This window comes from Oncorhynchus mykiss, chromosome 22 (genome assembly GCF_057628025.1).
Source record: "Oncorhynchus mykiss isolate SJ-2025 chromosome 22, ASM5762802v1, whole genome shotgun sequence".
NCBI lineage: Eukaryota > Metazoa > Chordata > Actinopteri > Salmoniformes > Salmonidae > Oncorhynchus > Oncorhynchus mykiss.
Genome location: NC_143043.1, coordinates 11,185,582 through 11,208,853, shown reverse-complemented (window position 1 = coordinate 11,208,853; position 23,272 = coordinate 11,185,582). Strand labels below are relative to the sequence as shown.

At 43.2% G+C, this 23,272-nt stretch overlaps 2 protein-coding genes and 1 non-coding gene across 6 annotated transcripts; 1 reads left to right on the top strand and 2 right to left on the bottom strand.

Moving 5' to 3' along the window:
• Positions 1-537: 537 nt before the first annotated feature.
• On the bottom strand, positions 538-4,561 carry LOC110501340 (large ribosomal subunit protein eL24). The gene is made up of 6 exons (XM_021578835.3): positions 4,526-4,561; positions 4,327-4,402; positions 3,748-3,858; positions 3,063-3,199; positions 2,592-2,655; positions 538-664 (listed from the first exon to the last, which is right to left on the bottom strand). Exons 1-6 carry the CDS (start codon positions 4,528-4,530, stop codon positions 584-586), a joined length of 474 nt encoding a protein of 157 aa, XP_021434510.1. The 5' UTR covers positions 4,531-4,561; the 3' UTR covers positions 538-583.
• Positions 3,430-3,611, bottom strand: LOC118943731 (small nucleolar RNA SNORA23). Its single transcript, XR_005039049.1, has one exon. It is a non-coding gene; the product is annotated as a small nucleolar RNA SNORA23 (small nucleolar RNA).
• A 492-nt stretch (positions 4,562-5,053) lies between the features above and the next one.
• On the top strand, positions 5,054-17,588 carry LOC110501339 (centrosomal protein of 97 kDa). Of its 4 annotated transcripts, none has more exons than XR_016490517.1 (11): positions 5,054-5,519; positions 6,224-6,366; positions 6,643-6,801; positions 6,894-6,995; positions 8,446-8,559; positions 8,669-8,835; positions 9,271-9,435; positions 9,762-9,922; positions 10,046-10,533; positions 15,188-15,263; positions 15,347-17,588. XR_016490517.1 is itself a non-coding variant. In XM_021578833.3 (11 exons), the coding sequence occupies exons 1-11, from the start codon at positions 5,486-5,488 to the stop codon at positions 15,863-15,865; spliced, it is 2,340 nt and encodes a 779-aa protein (XP_021434508.3). In that variant the 5' UTR covers positions 5,054-5,485; the 3' UTR covers positions 15,866-17,588. The 4 variants fall into 4 exon arrangements, 2 of the variants coding, with proteins under 2 accessions (XP_021434508.3, XP_021434509.3); XM_021578833.3 differs by having other exon boundaries at positions 10,046-10,745; XM_021578834.3 differs by having other exon boundaries at positions 5,070-5,519; positions 6,224-6,377; positions 10,046-10,745.
• The last annotated feature ends 5,684 nt before the right edge of the window (positions 17,589-23,272 follow it).

The window sequence follows — 23,272 nt, the reverse complement described above, 5'->3', positions numbered from 1 at the left end:
TATTTGAATTCAATCTTGGCATATTCTGCAGCAGTGTTATTCTTGCACAGATAATAGGTGATTGCTTGGAGGGGGAGTATGCAGGCTCAGATTTCAAAACATGGTTTTGACCCATCTTGGCATTGACTATTGAGGTTTGGATAGTGCAACTTGGCACAAGGGTGGAACAAACAAATGGCCATGCCTCTGAATAAATGACTGGTTTGACATGATCTTTATGTAGTACCCATCCACCTTCGTATGCACACTACATTTTTATTCAAGTCACTGAGTGCTTTACAGTAACCCATCTTAGACCCTTAAAGAGTAAGTAGAAGCAGTGGCAAGGGAAAAATCACTAGGAGGAAGAAACCAGAATCCAAGGGGAGGCACATCTTCTGGTTGTACCAGGTGAAAGATTGGAGTCCCTATGACCAACTAACCAGACTGTTGACCACTAGCAAGGAAGGACAGTTCAGGGTGCATGACCAAATCAGGTCAGACAATTGTCAATTACACAAATCCAGAAAACAAAAGCACTGACAAACACCAAACATCTTTGATTACCAAGAATGTTTATTCACAATCAACAAAGCCAAAAGCTTTAGCGTTTGCCACCAACGCGAGGCGCATTGACCTTCATTTGCTTTGCCACCTTGGGTTTGGGTGCAGCCTTGGCAGGTGCCTACATAGGGAGACAAAGTACAGATTAGACAAACCTAATAATAACCCCTTTTAAACAGATGTGGTATATCTATTACCTGTAAAAACTATAAGGTAATGCTGATGACCCCCTTTCAAACAGCCCCTTTGTCACTTCTTGCAGGTACACCCTTTTATATATAGTGGGTTACTGGCAAATTGGGAGGGGTGGTGTTAAACCATGGGGCTATTTGCACTTCAAATGTATTAAACAATGGAAGTGTTAATGAATTTATCTGAAAAAGCAGAAACATTCAGACCTGATATCTGTATTTTGGTTACAGGTATTATATAGTTGGTTTTGGATTGTAATATTATGTAATTGTTTATTCTATTTACTTTCTTTTGTAGTCTTATGTTTTGCTTTAATGTATAGATGTGGCTTATGCAATAGCTAATGGGGATCCAAATAAACTAAACTATTTTGGTTACAGAAAATGCAGGAATCATTAGGTCTTTAGGTGGCTTTTAATGTACCTTGTTTTTTACTCCCTACTAGAGAACGACATGGGTTTTTAAGTGCTAATGTCGATGTTGGGGGTCAAGGAGGCTATTGTGTGCTGATAATAAATATAATTACATTTGAACATTTTGATGAGACATTTTCCAAAACCACTATGTATGCATTAAATCAATGATACAACCATACAATCAATTTAACTTTTAATAAACAGTAATAATTTTGGCATAGACTAACTTGCAATACAGGTGAATTCATATTCAATAGGACTTTGTGAATGCACTGAGCAAATTTTTGGCTGATTTCATTAGTTTATGGGACTACAGATGACAAAATATGTTTCCCTTTCATTTGGGACCAAGAGACCTACTGATCAACATTTTGTATAGAAATAGCCCATTTTCTTTTATAAAAAAGAGAGACGACGCCACTTGTGTCAAGTAACCGGGCATTCTGGTAATGGAAAGACAAGTGATTTCGCCAACATTTGGTGACAATCATCTTTGAAATTAGCATATTTTGCATTATTGATTGCATATTAGCTATCACAAATGAAGTTCTAGGGTAGTGACCTGACGTTATTTTCACAGCTAGCTCTATGAATGGTGTTTAGCTAGCAAGCTACCAGTACGTTGCCTTATAAAGCCCTGCAGCCTGCACGGACATTGTTTTGCAGTAACAGTAAATACATTTCTATATTCCGTGTGGCATTATTAATGTGCTACATTTATATGCAGCAAGCAGCTCAGAGGTTCCTCGAGAACAGGCTAACTAATAATGAGTAGCGCCAGCTTGCAGGAGTTTCACACGAGGCAAGTACACTTGCTATTAAGGGGAAAGGCCGACACATGGGCCGATACACTAGGAAAGGCTAATATCGGCCAAAGATAAATCAACCCGACCGATATCTCTCTACTCCCTATTGCTTTTAGACAAAAAAGCAGATATAAAAATGCAGGTATGGTAAAAAATAGCAAGATTTCGGTCTATATGAACGGTATCTAACACACCTTTGGACTCTCCAATAGGAATTTAATGTAGTTCGTTAACACAGTGCTAGTTTTTTTCTTTACAGCTCTTGATAAACCACTTGGTGCCATTAAAATTCCAAGCATAAATAAACCATGTGAGACATTTCTGCCAGAGGCTGAGGTGACTAAAAGCAGCAATGTAAACTAAAGATATTGCAGAGCGATCCAAGAGGATGCAATTGTGAGTGGTCCCTTCACTCTCCTGCAAAATGATAGCTGAATGACAACTGCTGAGGATACTGCGGAGCATGTTGCTACATGCTCGCTTGCTGAAGTGGGCCCCAAAACTGACAATTTTTACTTTGTGAGTCTACCTTTATCAGTGTGAAAATTAAAACCTTGCTGTGTTTTATAAACGCAGGTCATAAAGGTTTTACTTTCTGACCAATCAGATTCACACATGGCTATATTCATCTTACCTTAGCACTGGCAGCAGAGGGTTTCTTGGTTGTCTGCTTTGCCTTCTTGGCCTCCTTGGCAGCTCTAGTGACAAAAGAATGATAGAAATTAGGCCAATGCCACACATCCAAAAAACAACAAGACAGGAGTCCACAGACTGCAGAAATAACACATTGACTGACTAGAGTAATAAAACGCCATTATTGCATACGCGTTAACAAGGCAAAAAAAACAAGACTGACAATTCACTGTTGAATTTAAAAATACAATAACTGCAGTACCACAGGAAAGTCAGTGTCACAGACTGACCAGCTAGCTAGCTATATGTTCTTCACAGAGCCAACTCTGACAACACTAAATTGTTAAACACTATACAACAGTTCACTATAGCAGTAAACAATTCACTTTCTTTGGCACCAAAATGGCAGCTATTGACATTTTACATCTAAAGCCAAGTTTCTGGTAAAGCATGGTTTTGGTGAGGTCCTCACCTGATGGCCTGCTCACGCTGGGCCTTGCGGACCTCAGGCTTCTGGTTCCTCTTGGCCATGATCTCAGCCAGGGAGGCGCCGGTGATGGCCCTCTGGAACTTCACGGCACGGCGTGTGCGCTTCTTTGTCACCTCTTCCTGTTGGGACAGGGAACAGCACGGCCACATTCAGGATCAAGTATGGGCAGTTTGGTAGTGTTAGGTTATTAGCAGGTACAACACAGGAGAAAACATTGCATTTTAAGTAGCACTCATGTAGCTGAACTAGTCCAATAAGAATGCTCATTAACACTATAGTTTTGTGCCAAAGGAACAGTAACAACCACGCAGGTGTACTGCAAACCCCTAACATCTTTCTCACATATAAGGTTTGTAGGAGAGTATGGAGGCTGGCCAGTGGTAAGGAGTCAAGAGACGTCACAGAGCCAGTACTATGATCTCCAGTGGCTCTATGGCCGCAGGTATGTGGAGTGAGCACTGCCGTCCAAGCTATAGGACACAGCCTGGCAACAGCACATAACGCAGATGGCAACCACGCACACCTTCCCACCCGCAGCCAAAAACAAAGGCACACCAAAACACACCTTGTCAAAACTTAGGTTGTATAACTGAATCACAAGGTAAACACTCACAGTAGCCACCGCTTGTCAGCATTTGAGGGGAAATTATGCACACGAGGTACTTACAGACTGGCCCTTCTTGTGCTTGCGCCTGTACAGCACAGTCCAGTTGATCTGTCTGGGGTTCCTCTTGGCCAGGAAGGCAGACTCACACTTAGCATTCAGGAACTGGAAAACCTGGGTGGGGGCGTAAACTATACATGAGTGAGATATTTGACAGTTATTTGGCATGTTGACATGCCCATGTCTAGTTGTAATATTGTTATAACTGCAGTGGAGAAAGGTTTTGACTAGGTGGTATACAGCTACGACCAGAAGTGACCTTTTCGTAGTAAGTTAGGAGAATTACTGTAGAAGGCTATGAGAATTAAGTTAACGTTAGGAAGCCTAAAATGCCTAAAATGCACTCAACCTACTACGAAAAGTCACTTCCGGTCGTAGTTTTACTCGTCACAACAATGAATACATTGCATAGCAGCGTCTGTCCAAGTGACAGGCCAAGAACCAAGTACACACTCAATGAACAGTTCTACTGTAACCATTTCAATAGAATGGTTGCAATAAGCCATGGCTGACAACCATGATAAAACAAACTTAACTAAGTGGCATTAGAGGAAGGAAAAGAGTAGACCTAGGGTGCAGTACCTTCCCATCTATTCTGGCGTATCGGACACCATGGCCGGGGTATATTTTGTACCCACTGAAACTGCACAGCTCGACCCTGTAGCGGAATAATATAAATAATTAGAAGATAAACGTGTCATTCTGTATACTAGCGCATTTTTAGCACTAAAACGGTTATTTTAAAGCTTTGATGGCAATAGATATTATTCCGTAAACTCACTTCATGATGGTTGAGGGGGGACACAAAACCGGAAAGAAAGATGTCGGAAACGGAAACGAAGTTACAGGTAGGATTTCTTCATTATTATCTATTATTATTTTTTCCCACTTATTTTTTTATACACAGCATGTATTATTTTCCCTTACATTTCAGTCAGAAGCATTATTTGGATTTTCAAATATAAATGTTGTTCATGCAATAAGTGGCGTTGATACAAGCGGGAAGTATGGCCTTGATTTTTTTATTTGCATTATTATTTTTTGTTTGTTTTATTGAAATTCCATACATTTTGAGGGATACAAATTCAAATGTGTTACAAAAATCTATACATCCTTCTTAAAAATGTTTTACATAAAACGTCACAAACAGATAAACACACAACGTTACAGGGTTTTACGTTCAAAGAAATTAGAAAGCTTAATTAAGAGTTTCAATTGATTTCAGTAACTTCTTATTCTTACAGAGCATTCCATTTAATGTGTCACAGTAATTATTTAAGTCCAACTTAAAAACATATTTAATACCGTGTTTTTTTTTTTTTTTTAAACAAAAAGGAAAGCCATTTGTTAGTTTCTCTAGCTCTTGAGGTATGGCCTTGATAGAAAGGCTAACGAAAGGAACCAATCAAAAAATGAACAAAAGTAAGAGATATACTTGATCACTATACACTTTGAAAATAGCATCTGGATTCCAGTCCTTTCATATTGGAATTGCTATCAGCTGTAAATCTATTGAAGTCTATTTCCCCCGGGGAATCGACAACAGTGGCGCGCTGCGGTAAAGCATATTTGTAGTCTTTTTGAAACCAAGCATAGTGGTCCTTTATGGCGAACGGATTTTTTTTTACTACATATTCCGGTAAATTCTTAATCGTTTTTTCTGTTGTACTGACTGACAAGACAGTTGTGCGCTGGGAACCAGGCTAGCGAATTTTGTGCATTATCGTATATTCTTCGCAGAATGGGAATATCAGATGTAACATTTGACACAACTGGTGAGTGAGTGCATGACCGCTCCCTTTCTGATGTTCGACTTTGTAGGTCAACGATTTAGCAAACATAGCTATAATGTTTCTTTCAAATGATTGGCTTTATCCTACGTTAGCTCGCTAACTAGCTGGAGCTACTTACTGTCTGTAACTACCGTTCCTGTCCTCATTCCAGCTAATGTGGTCTCATCTCATAGTCCATAGTCTTGCTTACAGGACTGAAGGACTAATGTAGAGCCAAGAGATCACAATGGCCTAATTGATTATTGTTTTTCAGTTGGGCTATGCTGCATTGGATATGTGAAAAAATATTTTCATTGTCTGAACAAGAGTCCCAATATCATGCTCGATTTTCACAACCATCATGTCTCCAATCCCACTGCTTTTATCAGCTACTCAATCAACAGAGTGAATATGAATGAATCATCATCCCTCAGACTATAGTAGACCCAGTATGAATAAACTGCATAATGGTGATCAACAGAAGTTCTCCAAGACTGCTTGCATGTTTCAGTGGCTCCCTGTCTGTATCATGCTTAAAGGTGTGTCCATGTGCATAGTAGATTTATAAGCTTGCCTCCCTAGTTGCCGTTGAGAGGCTGATATTGTTTCTATGCATAGTTCATGGTGATACTATCAACATGTGCATAATAGATTATACATTCATCCATCCACTCCCATGTTTATGGTTCTCCCGGTTTTCCCTTCAGGTCCTGTGGTGGACTTGTCAGCCCAGGGTCTGCAGAAGCTGGAGCCCAGTTTCACCTGCTCTGATGAAACGCACACGCTCATCCTGGACCGGAACCACATCATGAAACTAGACCATTTGGAGAGGAGCCAAGGCCTCCAACAGGTAGGCTCTTTGTAAGTGAGGTCTTGGTGGACTGTATATTCTTTAGATTAGGTTTTACATTATGTGTTCGCTCCCGTATGCTGGTAAGGGCACAATTGACAGACATGTAGGATTCCAGTTGAGGGTTGAATTCCTTATCTAATTTGTAAAATGGGCATTTACTACTTCTATATGTTGTTGCAAACTTGCAATGTACCACATTGGGTTGGATTAGTTCCATCTATATTGTTTTGTTGTCTCATCCTGCCTCTCTTTCCTGTTTTCTTTGCTGTGCAGTTATCTGTTGTTGGAAACCGCCTGGTGCGAATGATGGGTGTGTGTCGTCTGACCGAGCTGAGAGTTCTGAACCTGCCCAATAACAGTATTGGCTATATTGAAGGGCTGAGAGACCTGCCACACCTGGAGTGGCTCAACTTGGCAGGCAACAACATCAAGGTGAGGTGAAAAAAGTGGACAAGGTACTCCCTCTATATTTGTGTCCATTTTCTCTCCTGATCATGCAATCTGGATGTCCACTTTTCTCTCAGGTCATTGAGCAGCTCAACAACTGTGTGGCTCTCCAACACTTGGACCTGTCTGATAACAACATCTCCAACATTGGTGATGTTACCAAGCTGTTAGCCTTGAAGGTGAGAACAGGTCTTGCCTCATGGTTTTTCAGAATTATGGGGATTCAGATAGAATTCTGGAGCAGTAAGTAGGAGAGTTTGAACCTGTCTAGGACTGGGGAACCCCTCACCAACAGCCAATAAAATTGCAGGGAGCCAAATACAAATCAACAGAAATCTCATAAATCAAATTACAAGTATTAGGCACCATTTTAAAGATACAATTCTCATTAATCCAGCCACGGCCACAAACGATTATGTTAGGTCACCACCAACTCACAGAAAAACCCAGCCATTTTTCCAGCCAAAGAGAGGAGTCACAAAAAGCACAAATAGAGATAAAATTAATCACTAACCTTTGATCTTCATCAGATGACACTCATAGGACTTCATGTTACACAATACATGTTTTGTTCTGTAAAGTTCATATTTATATCCATATTTAGATTCAGTAGTTCCAAAACATGTAATGATATTGCAGAGAGCCAAATGAATTCACAGAAATACTCATAATAAATGTTGATGAAAATACAGCTATTATACATGAATCTTTAGATGCACTTCTCCTTAATGCAACCACTGTGTCAGATTTCAAAAAAACTTTACGGAAAAAGCATAATCTGAGAACGGCACTCGGAGCCCAAACCAGCCAGAGAAATATCCGCCATGTTGGGTAGTCAACATTATTCATAAAAAGCATTATAAATAATCCCTTATCTTTGATGATCTTCATCAGAATACACTCCCAGGAATCGCAGTTCCACAATAAATGCTTGTTTTGTTCGATAATGTCCATTTATGTCCAATGGCCTCTTTTTTGTTAGGGCGACTGGTAAACAATCCAAAAGCGCGATCTGGTCCATTCGGACGAAACGTTCAAAAAGTTATATTACAGGTCGAAGAAACTTGTCAAACTAAGTATAGAATCAATCTTTAGGATGTTTTTATCAATTCCATTTTATCAATTCCATTGTCTGTAGAATTGCACTGGAACGAGAGCAACACCTCAAGTGAAAGCGTGTGACTGAGAACGAGGCTGTAGGCAGACCCCTTAGTAAAACATCTCCCATCCGGCCCCCCTTCACATGAGCAGCCTAAAACCACGTTCTAAAGATGGCTGACATCTAGTGGAAGCCTTAGGAAGTGAAAAATAACCCATATCCCACTGTGTATTCGATAGGGGTGAGTTTAAAAACGACAAACCTCAGATTTCCCACTTCCTGTTTGGATTTTTTTCTCAGGTATCTCTGCCATATGAGTTCTGTTTATACTCAGACATCATTCCAACAGTTTTAGAAACTTCAGTGTTTTCTATCCTATACTATAATAATAATATGCATATATTAGTATCTGGGGCTGAGTAGGAGGCAGTTCACGCTATTCATCCAAAAGTGAAAATGCTGCCCCCTATCCCAAACAAGTTAAGTGATTGGTTGTGGTGTTGATTGACTGGCTGCCATTTCTCTTGCAGACCCTTCTCCTCCATGGAAATAGCATTACGACGCTGCAGACCGTTCCCACTCATTTGCCCATCCATCTGTCCATCCTCTCCCTGGCAGAGAATGAAATTAGAGACCTCAATGAGGTAAAGACCCTTCCTTTTTGTTCCTTTGCACTCTCACCTGCTCAGCTTTTATAACAATCTCTCCTAGTTCTCTCTCACCTGCTTGTCTCTTTCTCTCTGCCTCCCACAGGTCTCCTACCTGGCACCCCTCCATGACCTGGAACAGCTCTCCATTATGACTAACCCCTGCGTCATGGTAACACCCTCGTTGCCTGGCTACGACTACCGGCCGTACATCATGAGCTGGTGTCTGAATCTCAAGATCCTGGATGGATATGTGGTGTCTCAGAAAGAAGGGTGAGACTAGTTCCAGAACTCACAAATGCCAGCTAGGCATGGGAAGGAGGGGGGTAGGCAGGGATTGAGATTAAGGGTTTCCCTATTGCCCGAGGAAGTGACTTGAGCAGTTGCACAAGTTAAGCCTGCTCTAAGATAATAACCAAAATGCAAAGAATTCCAGCAGTCTGGTCTTTCTGGTTCCTCCTGTTTGTAGGTGAAAATAGCTACTTAACCTTGTTGTGCAAGTGATCATAATCTTTGTGCAATCAAAAAATACTCCTGACTTGCCCAAAGGGGCGAGAGCCTTTCAGACCATAATGTCAATCCCTTGGTAGGGAAATGGACTTGTGACTGCAAAGTTGCCGGGGTCGTATTATCCAGTTAAACCATCCAAGTGTTGAGTGATGATCACTCTTATTGCTGGTGATTAATGTCTCTAACGTCTGATCTCAGGTTGAAGGCAGAGTGGCTGTACAGCCAGGGCAAAGGTCGATCATACCGGCCAGGTCAGCACATGCAGCTGGTCCAGTACTTAGCCACCGTGTGCCCTTTGACCTCCACGACAGCCCTGGAGACCGCGGAGGATGCCAAGCTGGAGAAGATCCTCAGCAAGCAGAGGTAGGAGAATGCATTCACAAAAAGTTTGTTGGCATCACAGTCCATCACACAGGTAGTGGATGTGTTCTCCTCCCTGTGATCACATGGAAAAAGTGCCAAATATAAATCCTACCCATTGTTAGAATCCATTTGACATTAAACTGGATCTGTGGCATTTCTGCTTAGTTTTTGTCATTTACCTTGCGGTACCTTGAAGTTATCTTTTAACCAGATGAGAAATATGAAGTAGATGAGACAGCTTGCACAATCATTGAAATGACTGTTTAATTACTCTCTCCTTTGTATCACATTAGTTAACCAGGGGACCTGTGTGTGTATATATACAGGTTCCACCAGAGGCAGCTCCTGCAGCAGACCCAGGGGGGCTTTCCCAGCCCTCCCCGCCCCACCCAACTGGATGTGGAGACTCAAAGCCCCCGCCATGTGCCTCTAATAGAGGACGACAGAACCACAACGCCTGTGACTGCTCCATCAGCCAGACAGACAGGTGGAGGACATGAACTCTACCTGTGTTTGTGTTTCTCTCAATTCTGTAACTCGTCAATCAATCCCCATGTGTGTCTGGTGTGTAAATCTAATCTCTTCTTTGTGTGTGTGTGCATATGTTCAGAGCTAGCGACGGTGCAGGTGAACACCTGGCTAGGCTGTGACCCCTCCCAGGTGGCCTCACCTCCTCTCCGTAGCCTCAGGGGTGTGGAGGAGCGCCTCTACCTGGAGGACGTCCAGAGCCAGACAGATGAGGACAAACACAACGGCAGCCTGCTCTCCTCCGAGTCCACCTTCCTCCTAGTCACCTCTGAACCCCCCCGCTCTGACAGCGAGGATGAGACGGAGACGTTTGAGCACGACTCGCTGGTACCCGAACACCCCATTCATCCCAAAAAGACCCTTGCTAAAAAGACCCTACAGGCACCCTTGGGGAAAGGGAGTGAGAGCCAGAAGGAGAGAGAGATGGAGAGAGAAAGGGTGTCAGGTGACAGCCACCTCACCTGTACCTTAACCTCAACTGCCGGTCTACCTATGATGGGAGATGACCAATCACAGACCAATGACAGCGCTCCGCTCCAGGGAGCATACTCAAACTGCAATGCTGTAGAGGTGAGGGCAGGGTCTAAGCAGGAAGATAAAGCATTGGTGAGATGTGATAGGCTGGGTCGCTGTGAGGCGGACAGGGCAGCCGTCAGGATCCAGGCATGGTGGAGGGGAATGTGGACTCGGCGCTGCCACCCGCTGGCCAAAGAGGTGCGGTGTGAGATCCGCCTGCGCAGGATGCAGGAGCACATAGTCTTCCTTTCTGGAGAGTTTGAGAGGTATGGAACAGACCCCAAGAAATCCAAGGGCTGCGTTCCTATTCTCTACTCTTTTCCAGAAGGGTGCTCTCATTCACTCCCCCTCATGCATTAAAAAGTATTGGATTGCTGCGTACATGCCTGATGGGAGTTTCCACCATATTCCTCTCACCAGTCCATTCCTTTCAAATTCATGAGGGGCAGTGTACGAGTGCACACTCAAGGAGAAGGGTAGAGAATTGGAGTTTAGACACTGTTCTCCAGTCCTGGTCCACAAAGTGTGCAGACTTCACCAGTTTCAATCAGTCCACTAGTAATAATGTATTACATTTGTAAATTGATTTTAATTACAAAACAAATCTTAAAGCTCGTAGAATAAAATATAAACTGCTACTAGTTATAAAGCCCTCAATTAGTTGGATCATGTCTGTTGGCACTGGGCTTGAACACAACCAGACAAGTTGTGATTGTGCATGAGGTATTACCAATGTCATATGTGCATGGTTCATTACTATGTCTGGATGGTGTTGCCTAAAAGGCATGGTTCATTACTATGTCTGGATGGTGTTGCCTAAAAGGCATGGTTCATTACTATGTCTGGATGGTGTTGCCTAAAAGGCATGGTTCATTACTATGTCTGGATGGTGTTGCCTAAAAGGCATGGTTCATTACTATGTCTGGATGGTGTTGCCTAAAAGGCATGGTTCATTACTATGTCTGGATGGTGTTGCCTAAAAGGCATGGTTCATTACTATGTCTGGATGGTGTTGCCTAAAAGGCATTTGTTTATAGACTTGCTGGTGAGCTAGATAAGAAACTGGCAAGAATATCTCCATACAAAACTTCAATTACCATTAAAAATAGCAGACATTTAGCCTTTTGTAAGGAGTGCACAAAGCGTTGTCTTTGGCCATGCTCCAGAATATAGCTATAGCCATTGGAATGTTGGAAGCCTTGTTCTCCTGCAACAGAGTGCCATTTTTTTTTATGTACAGTTGAAGTCAGAAGTTTACATAGAAATGTATTTTATGTAAGTTTAAATGAAACTTCCAACTTCAACTGTATATACAGTGGGGCAAAAAAAGTATTTAGTCAGCCACCAATTGTGCAAGTTCTCCCACTTAAAAAGATGAGGCCTGTAATTTTCATCATAGGTACACTTCAACTATGACAGACAAAATGAGAGAAAAAAACCCAGAAAATCACATTGTAGGATTTGTAATGAATTTATTTGCAAATTATGGTGGAAAATAAGTATTTGGTCACCTACAAACAAGCAAGATTTCTGGCTCTCACAGACCTTCTTTAAGAGGCTCCTCTGTCCTCCACTCGTTACCTGTATTAATGGCACCTGTTTGAACTTGTTATCAGTATAAAAGATACCTGTCCACAACCTCAAACAGTCACACTCCACTATGGCCAAGACCAAAGAGCTGTCAAAGGACACCAGAAACAAAATTGTAGACCTGCACCAGGCTGGTAAGACTGAATCTGCAATAGGTAAGCAGCTTGGTTTGAAGAAATCAACTGTGGGAGCAATTATTAGGAAATGGAAGACATACAAGACCACTGATAATCTCCCTCGATCTGGGGCTCCACGCAAGATCTCACCCCGTGGGGTCAAAATGATCACAAGAACGGTGAGCAAAAATCCCAGAACCACACGGGGGGACCTAGTGAATGACCTGCAGAGAGCTGGGACCAAAGTAACAAAGCCTACCATCAGTAACACACTACGCCGCCAGGGACTCAAATCATGCAGTGCCAGACGTGTCCCCCTGATTAAGCCAGTACATGTGGAGCATTTGGATGATCCAGAAGAAGGTTGGGAGAATGTCATATGGTTAGATGAAACCAAAATATAACTTTTTGGTATAAACTCAACTCGTTGTGTTTGGAGGACAAAGAATGCGGAGTTGCATCCAAAGAACACCATACCTACTGTGAAGCATGGGGGTGGAAACATCATGCTTTGGGGCTGTTTTTCTGCAAAGGGACCAGGACGACTGATCCGTGTAAAGGAAAGAATGAATGGGACCATGTATCGTGAGATTTTGAGTGAAAACCTCCTTCCATCAGCAAGGGCATTGAATATGAAACGTGGCTGGGTCATTCAGCATGACAATGATCCCAAACACACCGCCCGGGCAACGAAGGAGTGGCTTCGTAAGAAGCATTTCAAGGTCCTGGAGTGGCCTAGCCAGTCTCCAGATCTCAACCCCATAGAAAATCTTTGGAGGGAGTTGAAAGTCCGTGTTGCCCAGCAACAGCCCCAAAACATCATTGCTCTAGAGGAGATCTGCATGGAGGAATGGGCCAAAATACCAGCAACAGTGTGTGAAAACCTTTGACTTACAGAAAACGTTTGACCTCTGTCATTGCCAACAAAGGGTATATAACAAAGTATTGAGAAACTTTTGTTATTGACCAAATGCCTATTTTTCCACCATTTGCAAATAAATTAATTAAAAATCCTACAATGTGATTTTCTGGATTTTTTTCCCTCATTTTGTCTGTCATAGTTTAAGTGTACCTATGATGAAAATTACAGGCCTCTCTCATCTTTAAGTGGGAGAACTTCCACAATTGGTGCTGACTAAATACTTTTTTGCCCCACTGTATGTATATACAGTTGAGGTCGGAAGTTTACATACACCTTTGCCAAATACATTTAAACTCAGTTTTTCCACAATTCCTGGCAATTAATTCTAGTAAAAATTCCCTGTTAGGTCAGTAAGATCACCACTTTATTTTAAGAATGTGAAATGTCAGAATAATAGTAGAGAGAATGATTTATCAGCTTTTATTTCTTTAATCACATTCCCAGTGGGTCAGAAGTTTACATACATTCAATTAGTATTTGGTAGCATTGCCTTTAAATTGTTTAGCTTGGGTCAAACGTTTCGGGTAGCCTTCCACAAGCTTCCCACAATAAGTTGGGTGTATTTTGTCCCATTTTTCCTGACAGAGCTGGTGTGACTGAGTCAGGTTGGTAGGCCTCCTTGCTCGCACACGCTTTTTCAGTTCTGCCCACAAATGTTCTATAGGGTTGAGGTCAGGGCTTTGTGATGGCCACTCCAATACCTTGACTTTGTTGTCCTTAAGCCATTTTGACACAACTTTGGAGGTATGCTTGGTGTCATCGTCCATTTGGAAGACCCTTTTTGCGACCAAGCTTGAACTTCCTGACTGATGTCTAGAGATGTTTCTTCAATAAATCCACATAATTTTCCATTCTCATGATGCCATCTATTTTGTGAAGCCACCAGTCCCTCCTGCAGCAAAGCACCCCCACAACATGATGCTGCCACCCCCGTGCTTCACGGCTGGGATGGTGTTCTTCGGCTTGCAAGCTTCCCCCCCTTTTCCTCCAAACATAACAATGGTGATTATGGCCAAACAGTTCTATTTCATCAGACCAGAGGACATTTCTCCAAAAAGTACAATCTTTCTCCCCATGTGCAGTTGCAAACCGTAGTCTGGATTTTTTTATGGCGGTTTTGGAGCAGTGGCTTCTTCCTTGCTGAGCGGCCTTTCAGGTTATGTCGATATAGGACTCGTTTTACTGTGGATATAGATACTGGATATTTTGTACCTATTTCGTCCAGCATCTTCACAAGGTCCTTTGCTGTTGATCTGGGATTGATTTGCACTTTTCGCACCAAAGTACGTTCATCTCTAGGAGACAGAACGCGTCTCCTTCCTGAGCGGTATGACAGCTGCGTGGTCCCATGGTGTTTATACTTGCGTACTATTGTTTGTACAATACCTTCAGGCGTTTGGAAATTGATCCCAAGGATGAACCAGACCACAATTTTTATACTTGTGTACTATTGTTTGTACAGATGAACGTGGTACCTTCAGGTATTTGGAAATTGCTCCCAAGGATGAACCAGACTTGTGGAGGTCTACAATTGTTTTTGAGGTCTTGTCTGATTTCTTTTGATTTTCCCATGATGTCAAGCAAAGAGGCACTGATTTTGAAGGTAGGCCTTGCAATACATCCACAGGTACACCTCCAATTGACTCAAATGATCTCAATTAGCCTATCAGAAACTTCTAAAGCTATGACATCCTTTTTGGGAATTTTCCAAACTGTTTAAAGGCACAACTTAGTGTATGTAAACTTCTGACCCACTGGAATTGTGATACAGTGAATTATAAGTGAAATAAGCTGTCTGTAAACAATTGTTGGAAAAATGACTTGTCATGCACAAAGTAGATGTCCTAACCGACTTGCCAAAACTATAGTTTGTTAACAAGAAATTTGTGGAGTGGTTGAAAAACAAGTTTTAATGACTCCAACCTAAGTGTATGTAAACTTTTGACTTCAACTGTAACTAGCTAGCTCTTTCAACACTTCTGATGGCACACCCAGATAAGTCTGAAGGATGAAGGTATCTAGCTCTTTCTGTTGAAGATCACATATCAGACAAATATGTCAAAATTCTGTTTGTGTTCAGAGTGAGGCAGCAGCATGAAGAGGAGAGGTTGCAGAGACTGGTACAGGAGGAGGCTGTAAGGTTTCTATGGCGGCAGGTCAGTGATAAACAAGCTCATGCATCAAATGTAAATGCACATACACACACCCTTTCTCACTCCTTCTCCCCATCTCTCTGCAGCTTCAGTCCATGCAGCAGTGGCAGTGTTCTGTAGAGGGGCAGCTGGCCAGCGTGACTCAGGCCGGGTCATCTCTTGCTCCAGCCCTGACCTCCGGGCTCTGTGACCTCCCAGCTCTTCGACTCCCCCTACCTCTGGCCTCCAGCACTGCAAACCCGGCCTGTACAGTCCTCTCCTTCCCAGACTCGGGGTTCCAGTCAACAGATGAACTGCAGGTGGGGCAGGAAGACACTTTCCTGAGCTGTGGGACGGGCGACTCTCTGGAGACTGTGCGGCCGCTGGTCGAGGGGGGGTTCCTGGCTCCTTGTGGTGGGGGGAACAGTCAGGACTGCAGTCTGCTGGAGCAGTACCTGTCCTCCGTGCAACAGAGAGAAGAGGAGGCAGAGGAGGGGGGTGCCAGCGACAGAACAGGCACACCACAGCCGCCCTCATCTGCCGAAACAGCACAGCCTGACTCCCCCACTCAGAACACAGGAGACAGACACAGAGCAGCAACACACACACTGGAAAGTCCAATTTGAAGTGCCTGTCCTGCTCCTAGTCTTCTGGGATTGGCTAAGAGACTGCCCATAAACTCAGTCCATCTGTGCTGATGAATGTTATTGATGGCTCTAACAGCGCCTCATAGACCTTACTAACATCCATATAGCGAGTGGCATATGGACTCACGAATGTGTATACATTCATATAGCCTGGATGACTTTTCTCATTTTGACTTTAAATCTTTTGGACTGCTGCTAGCCTGGAGACCTGACTGTTCCTGCATTCAATAATGCTTTGTTGGTTGCCATGATTTGTCAGTCCAAGGACAATTAGGCTAATGCTTGATTTACATTCGGGCGACGTGGGAACGGTAGTCCCAGCAAACCTTAATTCATTTCGACCCCTGTGCCTAAGTCTTTGTTCTGCTGGTTGAATCTACACTTCCTTTAAGTGTAAGTATTAAGTCCATCTACCCTCCAACTTTGGTCATCTGCAACTTCCCTGTCTGTCATGCTCATGCAGTGGTTGAAAAAGTACCCAGTTGTCATACTTGAGTAAAAGTAAAGTTTTTTTATAGAAAATGACTGGAGTGAAAGTCGCCGAGTAAAAGTCTAGAAGTATTTGGTTTTAAATATACTTAAGTATCAAAAGTACAAGTATAAATAATTTCAAATTCCTTATATTAAGAAATCCAGATCACAATTTTATTTTCTCTTTACGGATAGCCAGGGGCATGCTCCAACACTTAGATATCCTTTACAAACGAAGCATGTGTTTTGGAAGTCTGCCAGATCAGAGGCAGTAGGGATGACCAGTAGTAGGGATGACCTTTCTTTCGGGAATGTAGTGTAGTGAAGTAAAGTTGTAAAAAATATAAATAGTAAAGTATAGATAACCAAAAAAACTAAGTAGTACTTTCAAGTATTTTTTGTTTTTTTACTTAAGTACTTAACATAACGTTAGCACAGGGTGTAATCTGTATTTATCCCTATTTATTTATCCATCACATCATGGTATTTGTTATGTCCTTTTCCCTCTTGTTCTCTGTTTCACAGACCACAACCCTCCTAAAGCCCATTCCAAGCCCCTTAACCACCAAACCCTAAACCTTCATTACCCAAACTCCATCAAACCATCCTCGCTGCCTTTTCTGTATGAATAAATATCAAAACGGGACCCTCGCTTTCTGGCGTTCATTATGCATTCTCACCGATAACCCACAGTGGCAATATAACCCAGCAGTCAGTAACGCTATACATAATTTATAGGGCTGTCAGTGTTTTATCAGTTAACTTTTAGTAATTTAAGTGCACTTTAAAAAAAAAAATGTGCATTGATGACCTGACGCATGAAAGAAAGTCATGACTGGGCTGATGGAAACATGAATTGCTCTTAAAATTGTATAAATGCCTACAGACAACTTGTTTGCTTGACATTTTGTGTCTGTAAAATGAATTATGCGAGAAATGGCATCACGAAACTTGGAGTCACGTGATATGTTTTGTGGTCCTCCCACTACAACTCGGGAAAGCTTGCAGTTTATTAGGCTACAAATTAAATAAATTATGAACTTCACAGGGTGGTGAATGTCCGAGGTGATGAGCCTGATGCTCCTTTCCAATAAATATTGAGTCTTATTCTGGTGACATGATGATCGATGCTTGGCTGCCATTTAACAAATACAAATAATATTGCATGCGTCCATAATGATCTCAATGTATACTGAACAAAAATATAAACGCAACATGAAAAGTTCCATTCCCCCAGTGTATTTCTCTCAAATTTTGTGCACAAATTTGTTTACATCCGAGTTATTAAGCATTTGTCCTTTGCCAAAATATGCCACACCTGTCAGGTGGATGGATTATCTAGAAGCTGATTAAACAGCATGATCATTACACAGGTGCACCTTGTGCTGCCACAGATGTCTTAAGTTTTGAAGAAGTGTGCAATTGGCATGCCGACTAGAGGAATGTCTACCAGAGCTGTTGCCAGAGAATTGAATGTTCATTTCTCTACCATTTGCCGCCTCAAAACATAATTTTAGAGAATTTGGCAGTAAGTCCAACCGGCCACACAACTAACCACGCCAGCCCAGAACCTACACATCCGGTTTCTTCACTTGCAAGATCGTCTGAGACCAGCCATCCGGACAGCTGATGAACCTGAGGAGTATTTCCGTCTATAATAAAACCATTTTGTGGGGAAAACTCATTCTGATTGGCTGGGCCTGGCTCCCCAGTGGGTGGGTCTATGCTCTCCCAGGCCAGTGGGAGGGGGGACCTGAAAACCAGCTGTTGTTGGCAGAGGTTTGCAACTCTATTTTTGGTCTATTAACCAATTTCCCACAACTCCTGTCCTTGCAAACCTGCTGATTAGAATGTCCTGTATAGATTATATTTTAAACCTGCAACTATCAAAAGTAATATTGCTACATTTTTTCCACACTTTTACAGTGTTAGTTTCATCAGCTATTGTACAATATGACACCAAACAAAGAAAAAAATGACTTGACTGCACTGGGCCTTTAACTCTGCTTTTAGTTTTTGGATAACTGCAGTCCAAGTTCAAGCAGGTGTGCACCTCTTGCTGCTGCTTGTGTAGCTGTTCCAATTATTGCTTAGAAATTAACAATTCAAACCAATCATTGCCGGCTAGTCATTACAATGTCGTCCACGACAACAACACATAATGTACAGGTACATATAGTGAGTTCAAGCGTGCGCCTGTCATTCATTCATCATGGAATAAAGTAAGGTATATGGGCATGTGTGCTACTGATCTGTTGGGGAAATAATTAGCTAAATATCAACATAACTGATGTCCTCCTCAGTGGTGTTTGAAGCAGAGAGGAACGCTTTCCCAACGCCGTCCTTGCTCTAAAACAAATGGTCAGGACCAACTTATAAATAAAATGCTGTTGGAATAAGAGTGTGTATGTAAACAGTGGCGCGATGTAACATAAGTGAATACAATTAATAGGTCATTGATGTCCTCTTCAGATGTTGAAAACATTTGGTCACGTGACCGAGGTCAGATATTTGCCTTTAGTTTTCCTTAAGTCCACCAACAGTAGTTAGGGACCGTCAACATAGTGACAAATCAAATTTCAATAGCTCTTTAACCATTACTCCTAAAACTTTCAAAACTGGTTCTAGCTAATCCGATGGCATAGACACACATTGCACACTTTTTTTTGTCGGTTTACGCTACACACTATTTAAAATTATTTATTTTAATTTTTGAAATTCAATAGTGCCTTGGTCATGTGACCCACACACCTCAAACAAGGTTCATAATGTAAACTCAGTGGGCCTACACATTGGACAGCCTTACTTATATGTAGCACAACCTTTTGTTTGTCCATTTTCATCTCACACGATTTTATATTAATTTGGTCAACTTTCTAATTTCAATAGCTCCTTGGTCATGTGACCTACTGGACTCAAACAAGGTTCAGAATGTCCACTAACTACCCTTCTAAATTGCACACACTTTAGTTTGTCCATTTTCATCTCATGCGGTTTTACATTAATTTTTTAACGTTTTACATTTCAATAGTTCCCTGGTCATGTGACCTACAAGCCTCAAACTACTTTCAGAATATCCACTGACTAGCCTTATACATGGCACACCCTTTAGTTTGTCCTTTTTCATCTCACACGATTTTACATTAATTGCCTGCTCTGTTCCCCTGAAGGACAGTGTAACTCACACACCTATTCACTTGGGCCTTCTCCCTGGGGCCTTCCTGACCTCTAGTATCTCCAGCTTGTCTGGGGAGGGAGGCCTACATCTGATGTGAGTAGTACCATCGACACCCATTGATTTGCTTCAGACCCATAAATCGGACAGTTCCCACTGGGCACGGATCACCGAATGTCAATTTGATGAAATTTAAAGGAGCATACCCACCTGTTGCGGTCGCACTCAAATCACCCAAGCACATTTGGTGTATGTGCTTGGCTGAGGAGCCAATGGTGCGAGGCTATCATCTGTGGGATTAGTCCTGATCCACACCAGTTCTCTCAGCTGCTAGGCGCCAGCCGAGGCGACCCGCCGGAGACCCCGCGCAAACGTGGCCGGCAAGCGCCGTAGCTGGGGAGATCCGTGAGAAGGGCCCAACCACTCACCGGTCCACCTTCGGCCTCCCGGCGGACCCCCGCACGCAACCCCTTGCGAGACCACACACGAGAGCCCCCGAGATGGGCCGCACAACGAACTTCCAACGGTGGCGAGAGGAGGGTGACGGAGCGACAGATGAAAATGGACAAACCAAAGGGTGTGCAATATAGAAGGGTAGTCAGTGGACATTCTGAACCTTGTTTGATTCCAGTAGGTCACATCCTGTAATAATCTAATGATTGTGTCATGATATTAGGGCTAGATGAACAAATTACAATAGTTTCAGTAAAAGTTTACAACATTTGTCAATAGGTTCTGACACTTTTTGCAATAATATAAATGTATGATAAAGAGTGAAAACTAGACTATTTTAAGTGATGTTTTCAAAGTACTGCACACACATCAGAAAATAAGAGGTGTGTGAGTGTTATTTAGTGGGCCCATGAGTCTGTGCTGGGCACCTTCACGTTCTCCCAGCAGAAAATGGTCAAACACATCCTGATCCAGAGACCCATCCTCCAGCTGTCAGAGAGACTGGCCTACTCCCACAGCCTTAAGCAGGCCAAAGCCCTTCCAGCAGGTCTGTCTTTTGATCACACTGTTGATCACAATGCTGTTTGGCCCCACATCACATATTTCTTTAACTCCCTGCTCTCCTGTGTGGGTGTGTTTTACGGAACATACAGTGTACAGGTGTGTGTGTGTAAACCTAAAAGTAAGAGTCGGTGTCCTATTTGCACAGGTGAGGTTCCGGTGGTCTAACTGAACTACACGTCCCTATCGTTGGAGAGCCCATTTGACCGCTACCAGGTGGAGGGGTATGTGAGGGAGACACTGCTCCTCTTGCGCCGGGCCATCTCCACCCAGTGGTCCATCCTCTTCCTTCCACAACATTGGCCTCCTCTCCTTCCAACACCCCGGGTGGGCTAATGGTATAGTCTAGAAATTATACAGTATAGACATTTGGGATCATTGTTTCAGGTGCTGGATAACAAAACAAAAGTCATATGGAAAAAGTAGATGTCCACAATTTTGATATGCTCCCAAAACCGTGATTAGTTAGTGAGACGCACAAGGCGTGGCACGTTTTGATCCCCATTGGGATCTCGTTGTAGAAGTGTTTGTGTCTACTATACTGCACAGACTAAGTTACTGACGCAGTATAGCTGTCAACAAGACTATAGCAATGGGTTAAGTTTGAAAGTGAAGAGAGATATTTAATTTGTTTGAGGTCCAGAGATCATCTGAAAATGTAACGTCTTTACTTTGTCTTATCACCAGGGTCAGGATGAAGTTCTAAAGGAACTTTGTCACTGCCAGGGTGCTCTGGACTCTCTCCAATGTGTGCAACTTTACTGACTCCTTATAAAGCCCTTTTGTAACTGGTTGGTTGTAACACTACTACACAATTGGTCATGCGACATCAGTAGACGATCCTAGAGAGGTTTGGATATCATAAGAGAGAACATTGGAGATTTGTGTGTTTTTTATCTTGTAAAAGATTCTATGAGATGAACGCTGTGTGCAAACTTCTGGTGCACCTTCAGCGTCTGTATGTGTGGGGGTGGGTGTGTCTATGTTCTGATCTGTGTCAATGTGTGTGTTTGTGGTTCCAGGGGCTGGACATCAGTAAATGTCTGGTGTCTGCCAGCCAGCAGAGAGACAAGGCAGAACAGGCCCTTCTGTTGCCTAGCAACCCCACCGGAAAACGGGGGGGGGGGGGGGGTGGCACGGGAGGGTGGCAGAGGAGATGGGAGAGGTAACAGGGGGACGGGCTGCATTCATCAGGACCATTGAATGGCTTCAAACAGTTGCTGAGGCAATATATTTTTTGCACAATAACTTTGTGGAGGAGAGAGGAACAGGTAGAGGGACATCAACTCTGAGAGGATCAGTGTCCAACAGATGAGCTAGAAGAGTGAGAGAGTCATCTGGCCCAGCTGTTACCTTTGAAATATGTTACTAATCCTTGGGGAAGCTTGTTACATTACTGCTGTTGTGTGTTCTGTAGGAGTCGTGTTTCCTGTGCAAGCACCATGCTCAGCAGAATGTACCGGTGTACATGGGTGGAGATACTGCGAGAGGAGCAGGAGGAAAACATCCTACTGCACAACGAGCAGGAGAGAGATCAGCTAAACCTGCAGAGGGAACAGGCAAGCTCACATACACACACACACACATCCTCAGCAATTATAGAAATACAACAATACAAAACCATGATTACTGGTAGAATAATTACCCGAAGGGACCACCTCCAGAGTTCAAAATAGACAGATGTTTTTCACCCTATTTTTACCTACTGAGTCAAGTAGTGAGGAAGCTGAGGAAGTCACAGAGGGACAGGAACAAGTGATGAACGGCTGAGCAGCAGCTGATCCGGGAGAACAGAGGGTGGCAGCATTTAACCTGGGTGTGGCTGAGGCCGCGAGGGAAAGTTCTGTCTCAAGACCCAGCTGGTTCTATGTGAGTCCCTGTGAATACTTCTATTTAATTTGATGTGTTTCTCCACTGAGATCTATAGTAACTTCACGGCCTCCTCCCCAGGGCTCGTTCAACTTCCGGGGTCGCCCGCTGATGACCCCGCGGCTGCCCAAGCAGAGGCAGTACCTGCAGGAGCTTCTGGAGCAGGCTGACAGCAGACAGAGCAGACAGATACAGGCCCACCAAGCACAGGACCTCATACACCGCCTGCGACAGGTTCAGCTAGCAGCCGAGTGAGTGTGTGTGTGTGTGTGTGTGTGTGTGTGTGTGTGTGTGTGTGTAAGTTGCAGTGGGTGAGGGGGAGCAAGTGCACAATTTCAGAGAGAGGTGTAAAGAAAGAGAATTCAGCAAGGGTCTATATATCATTTTTGCTTTGCAGCTGGAGGAGCTCAGCCTGACAGGCAGCCGGCCTCGGAGGGTACCCCGTTTGTCCTGTACGACTGTGCCCCCCAGGCGATAGCGGAGCAGAGGGCCAGGGAGCTGTATCTGCACCAGCTCCACAGCACCAACAAGAGGATGAGGGGGGCACAGCTCCACCGGGCCACCGAGCACAGGAGAGAGACGGACATGATCAACAGAACGTGAAAGAGGGAGGGGAGGGAACAGACTTTGGTAGAGGCTTTGAGAGGGAGTGGTACTCGTCTGCTACTTCCATTCAACAGTTTTGAAAATATCAGAACCCAGAACCAAATCGAGTAGATGGCAAGCACATGCAAGATCTGGTTCTGGGTTTGGAGATGAATGACATCGCAATATACTAAAGAATGGTTATGATTGATGGAGAGCAGCACCAATGATCGTTTCCCTCCCCTAGGATGATAACTCACCGGATCCTTCGC